This window comes from Gorilla gorilla, chromosome 15 (genome assembly GCF_029281585.2).
Source record: "Gorilla gorilla gorilla isolate KB3781 chromosome 15, NHGRI_mGorGor1-v2.1_pri, whole genome shotgun sequence".
NCBI classification, from domain to species: Eukaryota; Metazoa; Chordata; class Mammalia; order Primates; family Hominidae; genus Gorilla; species Gorilla gorilla.
The window spans coordinates 82,555,493-82,568,802 of NC_073239.2; the positions used below are offsets into that span (position 1 = coordinate 82,555,493).

The 13,310-nt window shown below is 35.7% G+C and overlaps 1 protein-coding gene across 6 annotated transcripts in view; it reads left to right on the plus strand.

Moving 5' to 3' along the window:
- FUT8 (fucosyltransferase 8) overlaps positions 1-13,310 on the plus strand; it is a 401,412-nt gene that overhangs the window by 320,191 nt on the left and 67,911 nt on the right. For all 6 annotated transcript variants that reach the window (XM_063698317.1, XM_063698318.1, XM_055362109.2 and 3 more), the window contains one exon: positions 9,981-10,218. In XM_063698317.1, the coding sequence (XP_063554387.1) occupies positions 9,981-10,218 (238 nt within the window). The remainder of the gene's footprint in view (positions 1-9,980; positions 10,219-13,310) is intronic.

Genomic DNA, 13,310 nt, shown 5'->3' on the forward strand with positions numbered 1-13,310 from the left:
GGAGAAATGAGACAAAGACTCCATCTTCGAGAAGAGGTATCCAGATTTAATATCTGGTCTAATTGTTGTTGATGGTTTGGTTTTAAAGCCAGTGAATAGACAAGTGCTGTAAGTACCAGTACTACCCAGAAGAATGGTACTTTGCAGAATGGAAAAACCAGCAAAACTGTGTAACTTCAAACTCTGACTTTTATTTAAAACAAAACATTTGGAGCAGCTTTTGCACAGGAACAGTTTCAACCATTGTTTTCCTTTTGCAAGTACTTCATCTTTTACACCTGATCTTAGCCAAAAGGCCGAGAACTGATTGATACTTTATCTTGTTACTCCTGTGTAGTAAGACAGGGCTAACTATTCATAGGCATGCTTTTTACTTCTTTTCCCCTTCTACCCTCTTCCTCTTCCCCTTTCTGTCCTCTTCTCTCATCCGCCTTTCTTCCCCTCTGTTCTCCTCCCAACTCCCCTTTTTTCTATCTTATTTCCTCCTCTCCTCTTTTCCCTTCTCACTCCCTTTTTAAAAAGAGTACCTGTCATATCATACTTGATGGTGTGTTTTGAGGAAAGAGAACCTAATGAATTCTGTCAACTAAAATGATGACGGAGGACCTTTCTGAAATTCAATCTTAATTTTGTAAGCATGCTCTTTATAACCTCAACAGTTAAATTGATTCTGAGACCTGGGAATTAGGGTATAAACTTACAGAGAAAAGTTGAGGTGCTTGAGAAGATACATTTTCTGTGCATTTATATAGGATTGTCAGATTCTGGCTCCTCATGTAACTCAACTTTTCTTCTGTATCCTTGGAGGTAGTTTTATTTACATTATATTCTTGAATGAGAATATGCATCATTAATTATCTGCCTTTCCTTTGTGGCCCTTCTGATGGCAGAAAAATATTACCAAGGTTATTCCAGCATGCAAGTCTCTTGAAACTAAGTTGAGGGTTTTCTAGAGACCACCTGGAACTCCCAGAGATAACAGAATACTGTCTTGAAAGCCTCAGTGGAAGAAATGCCTCACATTTGCTTGTTGCTTTCTATTGGATTTATGGAATTTCCATCTTTTAAAAATGACTGTAAAGCATTTAATAGAGACTTTCAGGTAAAAAGCAAAAGTTTTTAAAATGTATTATTTAAAGTAAGCTAAATGTGGCTTTACTTACCAAGATAAGCTTTCCTCTTCTATGACCGTATAGTAACTATCTGCCTTTGCTGCAGTCTTTCAGTCTATAAACTTTGTATCTTGGTATCTTTCCTCCCTTTAGTTTCTACTCTTAGATTTTACAGAATACCCGTAGGGAAATTGATTTCCTGAAGCACTTGGTAAACTACTTGGGCCTGAGCTATTGTGTTGTCCTTACTACTTGGTACAGATTGTTCTTTGCTAGAGGGGTGGAAAGGATGCCTTAGTACAGTCTTAACTTTGCTATGGAAATATTCTTGTTTAGTATGTTAAGAGACAATAATTTCTGGTCTTGGCTTTTAAAAGTGAGCATGCTTTTTAATTGCCTCTTTCATGGTTATTAACTATGCCCAGAGTCTTCATTTTAATTACCACAATGGAGTACTTCAGTTCTCTTATTTGCTTCATTACCTTTTCTCCTTGGTTTTGAAAATAATGTTAGAGAAATAAAATCAGATTGTTTCTAATATAATGAAATGCTTTCACTACACTATTAATGAATTCTTTCTTCATTACCAGCACAAAGCTAGATATTGCAAATCTTTTTAAACAAATAAAAACTGTTTAGTCTTCTGATTAGAGCAGACAAAGAGCACAGTAAAATTTAACTCACCTGGCCTGATCCCTTTTTTTGGTTTTTACTGAGCTGTCTTCACTGGAAATAGGAGCTATCTTTGACTTAACTCCTTCCAATAGAAGGAATTTCTTAGAGAGAAGCTGGAAGGATCTCCTGGGGTTCTGAATCTTAATTTTCAGTTTACAGAAATAGCCAGATAGGTGTTTTGAGCCTGGACTTCTTGCTGCATCTTGTATTGAAGACATCATGGTGAAATCAATAAGGGCAGTGGACAGTGGATCAAGAGCCCTGAACAGGTCTCTTCAACCTGAACAGATTTGCCACCTGTTAATTTATTTTTATGACTATGGACTTGACATCACCTTTGTCTCTGTAGATGTAATTCAGTTGAACTAATGGTTATTGAGCATTTACTGTTTGCAAGAGGCAGCTGGAGATATTATGTCCAGTTTATATTTACTAAATGTTTTCTTTGTTGTTAATTTAGCCTTTTTCTGCAATGTTTTTGGTCAGTAGTAACTCTGGGCAGGTGAGGGCAATTACAATGTGGCTGGAAGGTTTGTACTCTGAAGTTGCTTTTATTGGTGTGTAGGAAAAATCTTTATTAAAAGTCATAGAAAAAAATCATTTAATTTAAAAGCCACAAAATCAGTACTATTTTGTAATATGTTGTAATTCACATTGCTACTAATTTACTAAGTGGAGTCAGTGGAAACCCATAAATCCTAGTAGTAGTGCCTAAGTAGTAGAAGAACGCCTGTGGTTTACGAGTTGATTGAAAATTGTTCTTTTTTTGCAAAGTGGAAATTAACCTGGTGTGCTAATTTGAAATATGTCTAACAGTGACTATTTTTATATTTTAACCTAAGTAAAATATCTCAGCGTTATGATGGTGTGTTTACTGAATTAGTAATCATTTATTTCTAAGGACTGCTGCTTTCCTTCAAATACCATTTTGGTTAGAGGCTTATTGATTCAAGTATTGTTCCTAATTGTTGATTTACAGGGCAGAGAGAGCAAATACAGCTTTCAGCTCTGTTGAAGCAGGGTCATTCTTGGAAACTAATAGTGTCAGATGAAATGCCTCAGATAGTGTAAAAAAATAATTGGGCCAGGAGTGGTGGCTCATGCCTGTAATCCCAGCACTTTGGGAGCCTGAGGTGGGAGAATGGCTTAAGCTCACAGGTTCGGATCAGCTTGGGCAACATGGGAAAACCCATCTCTACAAAAAAATAAAAAAGTTAGCTGGGCTACTTGGGGGGATGAGGTGGGAGGATGGCTTGAGCCCAGGAGGTTGAGGTTGTGGTGAACTGTGATTGCACCACTGCACTCCGGCCTGAGCAATAGAGCCAGACCTTGTCTCAAAAATAATAATAATAATTGAAGAAAATAAAAAGGGAACTGAATTCAGAAGAATCCTGTTATATCTTAAATCCTTATTTCTTGATTTATATGTACTATGATGACAGCTTTGCTGATGAATTATAATTACAAAAATGTTACATAATGTTGTTAGCATATAAAGACCCATGATTGAGCTACCTTGCAACACTAATACTCAAAAAGAACACACACATACAAAAAACTGGATTTATTCAGTGTGAAATAATGTCTCTTGAAATTATGAGAATAAATAAGTATGTTCAAATTAATTTTGTGCATACACCAGCTCATTTATTTAGCCTCATAGTAGCTCTGAGAAGGAAGGGCAAGTGAACAGGGAGAGGTTGTGTAGGGAGGTAATTTTTGTGTCTATTTTAAACTAACCAGTTGAAACCAAATCACACAACTGAGTTCATAACAGAACCTTCATTGGACCAAAATCATATCTTTAACCTCTCTATCCAAGCTCTTTCATTAGAGAATGTTGTCTTAAGTAATTTTCACAGATTTACCTTGTATTTCTAAAACTTGAATTATCATTATTGCAAGGAGCTAGAATATATCTGCCTATTAGTGAATTTGACTTTTAAGTAGATCCCATATACAAAAATCTCATATTATAAAATATAATTTATTATGTTTATAGTTTAGAGTAAAGCTTCTTTTAGTAATGAGACCCTTCTATATATCTTGCTCGTGGATATGACACATTTTCTAGTCTTTTGCAGACATCAACTGGATAGTATAAAACTAGGATCAGTGGTAACTGACAAGAGCTATTTGGTAAGAAATTTGAAAATTACAAAACTATGGCTCTGTATCCCTTTTATAGAGTCCCATAATTCTCTTTATATTTGTTGCTATTCTGGAACAATGCTGGATAACAAAGGCTTAGCTCAGAAGAGGGGTTTTCTATAAAGTTTCTTTTCATCAGAATAAATTCCTGTTCATTTCAGAGTTGTTGCTTTATTTTTTTTTTTCTAGATACGTACTCTGATAAACCTAATCTTGTGTTAGGAACATAAATATCTTTTCTGTTCTTTAGTGTCCTCTGCCTTTTTCTAGAACTTTTATGAGCAAGTTATTTTGAATTTTCCAGACTTTTAAGTATTATTTGGACAAAAAAATTGGGCTATGGCTCTGAGCTTTTTCAGTGTTTCATTTACTGTTATCAGTACAGTCATTCATTTTCTCGTATCACCCTTCGAGTCTTCCATTGATTGCCTTATATGTATAGACCTTTCTCATTTCAGAATCAAGCATAATGGATTTTCCCTCTTTCTTTATGTCCTCTATGACATAAACAGAAAAGAATTAATATAGTCTATCTTCAGCTTGATTTGAGATATACCAGGCATCATTCATTAAGCCACTTGTACAGATTGCCCTTTTAGGTCTCAGCTCTTGTGCTCAAAGCGTTAGGTTCTAGTCAAACTCTGTTCTCAACACAGTGAATATACTTTCTTAAATGCAGATGTGAGTCTTCTTTTAAATAGAAAATCTATAGTTTCCAAACTAAAGGTCAGATGTTTCAATTATTATGTTCCTTCACTCTTTTTTTCCTTAAGAAAGAAGAAGACGACTAACATAAGATGTAATAGTAGGGGAAATTGGGTGTTAGGTATATGGGGATTCTCTGTACTATCTTTGCAGTAATTCAGTACATCTAAAAACTGTTCTAAAAGAAAAGGTTTATTGAAGAAGATATGAGGGACATTTTCTTTTTCATTCATATTTTAGTGATATTCAGGTACTCTATTTCTCATGAAAATCTGACAAATGTCACTGTTGTTTGTCCGTTCTTTTGATCAACTGAGTCAATAATAAACCTTTGAGTCAGTTCGAGAATATTATTTATTCCCAGGATCCTTATATAATATTGTACAGAAATTAAATGATACAGATCTCCCATTCCCACATGATACCACACTCCTCTGTTCCTCTCAGATCTTTTGTGGCTATAGCAACAAGTGTGAGAATGCTTATTGCTTTAGGAGTCTGCCATGAGTTCACAGTTTCAGAGAATCAGCAACTCTACTACTTGATTGTGGAAACAATATTGACCAAATCTTGCTGAATTTTATCAGGGTTCTCTCAGATTCAAAAAGGTTCTTAACTTTTCCTAAGGTACTTGATGGTATGGGTTCTGCTTTGATCTAAAAAAAGACCAGCTTGCTGTGACACATTTGAATATGAAAGGTACCTCTTCTGGAGGTAACTTGTAGTTTCCCTTCTCAGTCTTTCCTTTGGAATCATTTTATAGACTGCAGCTTTTGTTTCTAGGGCTCTGCTTGACAGGACAGTTAATATCCCTGGAAAATAGTTTTAGAGTTGATGTTTGGTGACTGCATTATTCAAGGCTCATATAAATTGAGAACTGGTTACATTGCCTCTTGCTATGTAGGATAAAAGCTTCTGTTCTTGGAATTACCCGTCCTCTCTCTTGTAGACAAAATAGCTAGGAAAACTGCTCAGACTGATTTTGTTATATGAAGAACTAAGATGCCTAGGAATAATTTAGCAATAGCCCATCCAAATTAAAGCAGAGTTGAACTTTAGAATGGAAAAAAAAAAAGAAATTATCATGTTAGCTAAACATTTGCTGTCTGGATCTCCCAGTTAAAAAGTGGCATAATACTTCTCAAGTTAGCCAGTATAGAACATGTTCCACATTCAGTTGTGAAAATGGCTGGTAGCTATTATCAAGTATGATTTTTTTAAATGTTCCATGCCTGATACTTTGTAATTGTTGAATTCAGATATCCCTCTACTCAGTGGCTTTTACTTCATAATGAAAAAGTAGATTTCGTTGTAATATATAAAATTGTGGAGATAGATGGAATTAATAGAGAAATTAGAGTTTTTCTTTTAAGATAATTTGAGTTTCATCATCGAAGGTAAGCTCAGAATGCTGAAATGCTGCTGGAATAAATGAACTGTTTTACTTTTTTCATAAAGATATTGATGTATGCAACTTTGAATTCAGAGATGATTCCATTTGCATGTTCTGAGTGATGAATAAGTGAAAGAAATAAAAGACTGAGGAATAAAGAAGTGAAAGAAAGAACTTATACACTGCTGGTGGGAGTGTAAATTAGTTCAGCCATTGTAGAAACCAGTGTGGAAATTACTCGAAGAACTTTTACTACCATTTGACCCAGCAGTCCCATTACTGGATATATACACAAAGGAATATAAATCATTCTACCGTAAAGATACATGTATGCGTATGTTCATTGCAGCACTATTCACGATAGCAAAGACATGGAATCAACCTAAATGCCCATCAGTGGTAGACTGGCTAAAGAAAGTGTCATACATATACACCATGGAATACTGTGCAACTATAAAAAAGAATGAGATCATCTCCTTTGCAGGGACATAGATGGAGCTGGAGGCCATTATCCTTAGCAAACTAATGCAGAAACAGAAAACCAAATACTGCATGGTCTCACTTGTAAGTGGGAGCTAAATGAAGAGAACACATGGACACAGATGGGCACCACAGACACTGGGGCCTATCGGAGGGTGGACAATGGGAGGAGGGAGAGGATCAGGAAAAATAACTAATGAGTACTAGACTTAAAACCTGAGTGACTAAATAAAGTGTACAACAAACCCCCATGACACAAGTTAACCTGTATACAAACCTACACATGTACCCTTAAACTTAAAATTTTTAAAAAAACAAAATGCAATGTTAAAAAAGAGAAGTGAAAGAATTTTTTAAATGTAACTGCTTAATTTCACATTGTTCACAGTTCTTCTCAAGTAAGCTTCTTTTCACTGCAATCTCCTTAAATATGTACATACGGTTTTCATTGGATTCACTGAAATCCAATCCAGCAGGATTCTTTCCTAAATAAGAAACGTACTGGATCAGTCCTGACCTATTTTATGATTTTTGGTACTTGTCACCTGTAAAGAGAAGTTAAGGGAACATCACCACCAACCCCACAGAAATACAAAAATACCATCAGAGACTATGTTCATAACACCTCTGTGAACACAAATTAGAAAACCTACAAGAAAAAGATAAATTCCTGGAAACATACAACCTCCCAAGACTGAACCGGGAAGAAATTCATACGCTGAACAGACCAATAACAAGTTCTGAAAATGAATCAGTAATAAAAAGCCTGCCATCCAGAAAAGTCCCAGGACCAGACAGCTAAATTCTGCCACACGTATAAGAAGACCTGGCACCATTCCTACTGAAACTATTCCAAAAAATTGAGGAGGAGAGACTCCTCCCTAACTCATTCTGTGAGGGCAGCATCATTCTGATACCAAAACCTGGGAAAGACACAAGAACAAAAAGAAAACATCAGTCCAATATCCTTGATGAACATAGATGCAAAAATCCTCAACAAAATAATAGCAAGCCAAGTCCAGCAGCATATCAAAAAGTTAATTCACCACGATCAAATAGGCTTTATCCCTGGGATGCAAGATTGGTTCAACATACACAAATCCATAAATGTGATTCATCACATAGGCAGAACTAAAAACAAAAAGATTATCTTAATAGATGCAGAAAAGGCTTTCAATAAAATTCAGACTCTCTTCATGTTAAAAATCCTCAACAGACTAGCCATTGAAGGAACATACCTATAAATAGTAAGACCCACCTGTGACAGACCCACAGACAACATCATACTGAGTGGACAAAAGCTGGAAGCCTTCCCCTCGAGAACCAGAACAAGACAAGGATGCCCACTCTCACCATTGCTGTTCAACATAGTTCTAAAAGTCCTAGCCAGAGCAGACAGGCAGGCAAGAGAAAAAAATTAAAGGCATCCAAATAGGAAGAAAGGAAGTCAAACTACCTCTCTTTGCAGGCAATATGATCCTAAACCTAGAAAATCCCATATTCCCTACCCAAAAGCTCCTAGATCTGACAAACAACTTCAGCAAAGTTTCATGCTACAAAATCAGTGTACAAAAATCAGTAGCATTTCTATACATCAGTAATATCCAAGGTGAGAGCTCAATCAAGAATGCAATCCTAGTCAAAATTGCCACAAAAAGAATAAAATACCTAAGAATACTGCTAACTAGGGAGGTGCAAGATCTCTACAAGGAGAATTACAAAACACTGCTCAAAGAAATCAGAGATGACACAAACAAATGGAAAAACACTCCAGGCTCATGGGTAGGAAGAATCAGTATCATTAAAATGGCCATAGTGCCCAAAGCAATCTACAGATTCTATGCTATTCCCATCAAACTACCGATGACATTCTTCACAGAACTAGAAAAAACTGATTTAAAATTCATACAGAATCAGAAAAAAGCCTGAATAGCCAAAGCCATCCTAAGCAAAAAGAACAAAGCTGGAAGCACCGCATTACCCGAATTCAAACTATACTGCAAGGCTGCAGTAACCATGGTATGGGTACCAAACACCGTGGTACCCGTACCATGTATCACCATACCAAACAGCATGGTACTGGTACAAAAACAGACATATAGACCAGTGGTACAGAATGGAGAGTCCAGAAATAAAGTCATATACCTACAACTTTCTAATCTTTGACAAAGCTGACAAAAACAAGCCAAGGAGAAAGGACTCCCTATTCAATAAATTGTGCTGGGATAACTGGTTAGCTATATGCAAAAGATTGAAACTGGACCCCTTCCTTTCACTATACACAAAAATTAAGTCAAGATAGATAAAAGACTTAAATGTAAAACCTAAAACCATAAAAACTCTAGAAGAAAACCTAGGGAATACCATTGTGGATATAGGCCCTGGCAAAGATTGCATGATGAAGACGCCAAAAGCAGTTGCAACAGAAACAAAAATTGGCAAACAGAACCTAATTAAAGAGCTTCTGAACAGCAAAAGCAATTATCAACAGAGTAAACAGACAGCCAACAGAATGGGAGAAAATATTTGCAAGCTATGAAAGATCTAATATCCAGAACCTATAAGGAACTTAACAAGGAAAAAGCAACCTTATTAAAAAGGCAAACACTTTTCAAAAGACAGACTCTTTTCAAAAGACATATACACAGTCAATACGTATCAAACATCACTAATCATTAGAGAAATGCAAATCAAAATCACAGTGATATACCATCAGAATGAGACAACAGAATGCTGTTATTAAAAAGTCCAAAAATAACATGCTGGTGAGGCTGCAGAGAAAAGGGGCATTTATACATTGCCAGTGGAAATGTAAATTAGCTCAACCATTGGAAAGTGGTTTGGCAGTTTCTCAAAGAACTTAGAGAGCTACTATTTGACCCCACAATCCCGTTATTGGGTATATAACCAAAGAAATATAAATCATTCTGCTATGAAGACACATGCAGTTAACATGTTTATCACAGCACTATTTGCAATTGCAAAGACATGGAATAAACCTAGATGCCCATCAGTGGTAGACTGAAAAAAGAAAATGTGGCACATATATATCATGGAATAGTATGAAGCCGTAAAAAAGAATGAGATCATGTCCTTTGCAGCAACATGGATGGAGCTGGAGGCCATTATCCTAAGCAAACTAATGCAGGAACAGAAAACCAAACACTTCATGTTCTTATTAAAAGTGGGAGCTAAACATTGAGTACATATAGACACAAATAAGAGAATAGTAGACACTGGGGCCTACTTGAGGGTGAAAGGTGGGAGAAGGGTGAAGATCAAAAAACTGCATATCACTTACTATGCTGATTACTTGGGGTGTATACCAAACCCCACGACACACAATTTATCTATAGAACAAACCTGCATGTGTACCCCTGAAGATGAAAGATTAAAAAAAAAAAAGAGCAGTTGACCTCTCTGTACAACTTATCTTTATTTTCATTTCTCTTTCTCCCTGACAGAATCCCAAGGACTGCAGCAAAGCCAAGAAGCTGGTGTGTAATATCAACAAAGGCTGTGGCTATGGCTGTCAGCTCCATCATGTGGTCTACTGCTTCATGATTGCATATGGCACCCAGCGAACACTCATCTTGGAATCTCAGAATTGGCGCTATGCTACTGGTGGATGGGAGACTGTATTTAGGCCTGTAAGTGAGACATGCACAGACAGATCTGGCATCTCCACTGGACACTGGTCAGGTAAGGAGCTTGTGCAGCATATGAGATCTCTGGGCTGATTCACTCAATTACCAGATTATTAGATTTCTAGGTAGACCTTCATGGAACATACTTATCTTTTCCTCTGGATCCATGAATACTATACATTATCCAGATAAAATCTAGAAGAACAGTATTTTATCTTAAAAGTATTTTATTATGTATTTCATTTCTGATGCTCATTTTTATGTGAATTTAGCAAAATCACTGAGTTTTTTTCAGGGAGCATAATTTAATCTTTTAATAATAATGATATGACTTTCACTCTGTAAGATGATTTCACATTATTGAACTCATTTTAATATGAAGTAATCATCATATAAAGTAGTCCAGTTTATATGGACTACTATATATGAGTAGCATGAGCATGCATGAGAATCATCTGGAAGGCTTCATAAAACTCCATTTTCTGTTAAGGAACGTCTAGGCTGCAGCCTGAGAGTTTTAATATCTGACAAAAGTTTTAGGTTTAGGGACCGTGCTTTGAGAACCACTGAGGTGGACCTCGCTGGTAACTTTATCTTTAAATGAAGCCTAATTTGTTTATGTGATTTTAATTGTATTCAGGAAACATTTAATGAATAGTAATGTGACTAAGATACTATACTAGGCATTATAAGCAGATAGAAACATCAGTAAGAAATTTCCTTTCTCTCCAAGGAAGTGGTGAAGGAGTAGAATATAGAAAAGAATTTCTTACCGCTAGTCTAGTGCTTTTCTTTCTACAATCATGATCTTTAAGATCTAAAGTTGGGCTACCTTGTTAAAATTGTGGCTTTATTGTTTTGTAATCTTGGACAAGTTACTTAACCTAGGTCTTAGTTTCCTTATCAGTAAAATGAAGAGTAATCACTTTATTGAATTGTTGGTAGATTAAATGAAATAATTAATGCATTTAGTACTGATATATGAACTTATATCTAGTAATTTTTAGCTATTATGAATAGCCTTTATTCATTAAACAAATATATAATGAGTGCCTACAGTGTGACAGATACTGAAGTGATCAGGATAAATACTAAGCAAGACAATACACATCCTCTGCACTCATATCTTGTGGGAAGTCCAACATTTTTCAAAAAACTGAGGCACTTCAGTTAATATCATTTATTGTGGGGCTAAGCACCTTTTTTCACAAGCTACAACACTAGATATGAAATAGGGAGCTATGTCATCAGCAAAGTAACTTTGGTTCCTTCATTTCTTTTGCCTCCTTTGAAAAAAAAATCGGTAATATCTGACTCTTTGCAGAAGTGTCATGAAACTTAATTGAGTACTTTCTATAAAATACTTTGAGTTGCTCTGCAAGAGGTCCTGTGTGGATTAAAAGTATTGTGTTTTGTCTTCTGTAGGGTGTTTTAGAAGCCTTATTTTGTATATCACCCGATTTTTTATTTTTAACTCACTTCAGATTTTAAGGTGAACCTCTTTATCTAGAACCTAGTTAAGCTTTAGTTTTAAGGTTATATCTTCCACTGATCTGGTCTGTACTTTTCACGGCTAGTGCCAACAGATTAGTTATAAAGGTTAGGAAGATACTAAATTTGTCATTCAGGAAAAGAAACTCTACCAGCCCCACTATGGCTAACTTTTTTCATTTCATGGACTTAATTCAGTTTAAACTTCCTTGATTGTGGAAATAATAGCCAGGGCCAAACTATGTTTCCCTGGTTCTAGGGGGAGACAACTTTTTGTATGGTAGTCAGAAAAGTGAAAAGTTACCAGATTTATCAGGTTTAATGTATAGTTTAGCCCTGCCCGTGTGCTACAAGTGGTTATTTGGTTTGTTTGATTTTTAATCCTTACTTGTACATTTTGTAGTCTATAGTGGCAACCACAGGGTATGAAAATTTAACATGGCTTGAATTTCAAACACTCAGAATTCCTTAATGTTACAACTAAAGAGGATGTAGAAAGCATCCTTTCTTTATTCATCTGGAATCAAAGGCCTGGTTAGGGCTAAATGACTTACCCAGGGTCATACAGCTTATCAATGCCAGAACTCTGGTTAGCACATTCACTTGTACATACCCCCAGTCTAAGTCCTTATCAGTAAACTCATGCCAAACACTTTACCTCGTTACTAGCAGAATAATTTACCATCATTACTAGAAGAATGATGATTAGAGGCACAGAAACTGCCTGGAATATCTAGGAATTAAATAATTTTAATAATTTAGATACCAATCTTTTATCTGAAAAGAGATTTCTTTTAAGCTTAGAATATTTTTGTTTTTATGAAGAGTATGGCTGCCATCAATTTGTCTGCTTATTTACATTATCTATATATGTACCCTTTAGAGAAACTATTGAACATATTTCCAAGAATTAGAGGAAATAGTGAATTTTAATAAGCTCCTTGACATTAATTCTTTAGTTAGTCATAAATCAGCTGTGTCTGTTGTCATTCTGAGTTGTACAAAAAATCTTGGGATATTTCCTTTGTCCACCATTACTGTGAAATTATTATTGTTCATACATAACTTGACATGATGTTCTTGCAGATGGAATTTAGTAATTCTTGTTCAAGTCTGTCCACCAGTGCAGGAATTAGTTTGTACAGTGATCATTTCATAGCTATATCATATCTTATTATAGGTTGGTGTCTATTTTTCTTCTCCATTATTTTATGTTTGTGTGTGAAACTATATCCTTTGTACCAAGTAAAATGGTTAAGTGAAGGAAAATACTAAAGGTAATGCTTCCAGTAAAAAGTAATCAAAATATTTCCCATCACCTGTACATGCCATGTCTATTCCTAATAGTTTATGTGCCCTAAGGTTGATGATGAAATGATCAATTTAGTTTTTTACACCACAAGATGTTTCCTCAGCCTGAACTAACTACACATACTAGACCTGATTCTTCCACATAGATTGCTTGTGATAATTCAAAATGGGAATCTTGCCTTTATGTTTAATGGTTTGAAGTACCTTTCAACAATATTTATTTATTGTTTTTTGTTTTGTTTTTAGAGACAGAGTCTTGCTCTGACACCCAGGCTGGAGTGCGGGGCCGTGATCCTAGCTCGCTGCAGCCTCGAACTCCTGGGCTTAAGCAGTCCTCTCACTTCA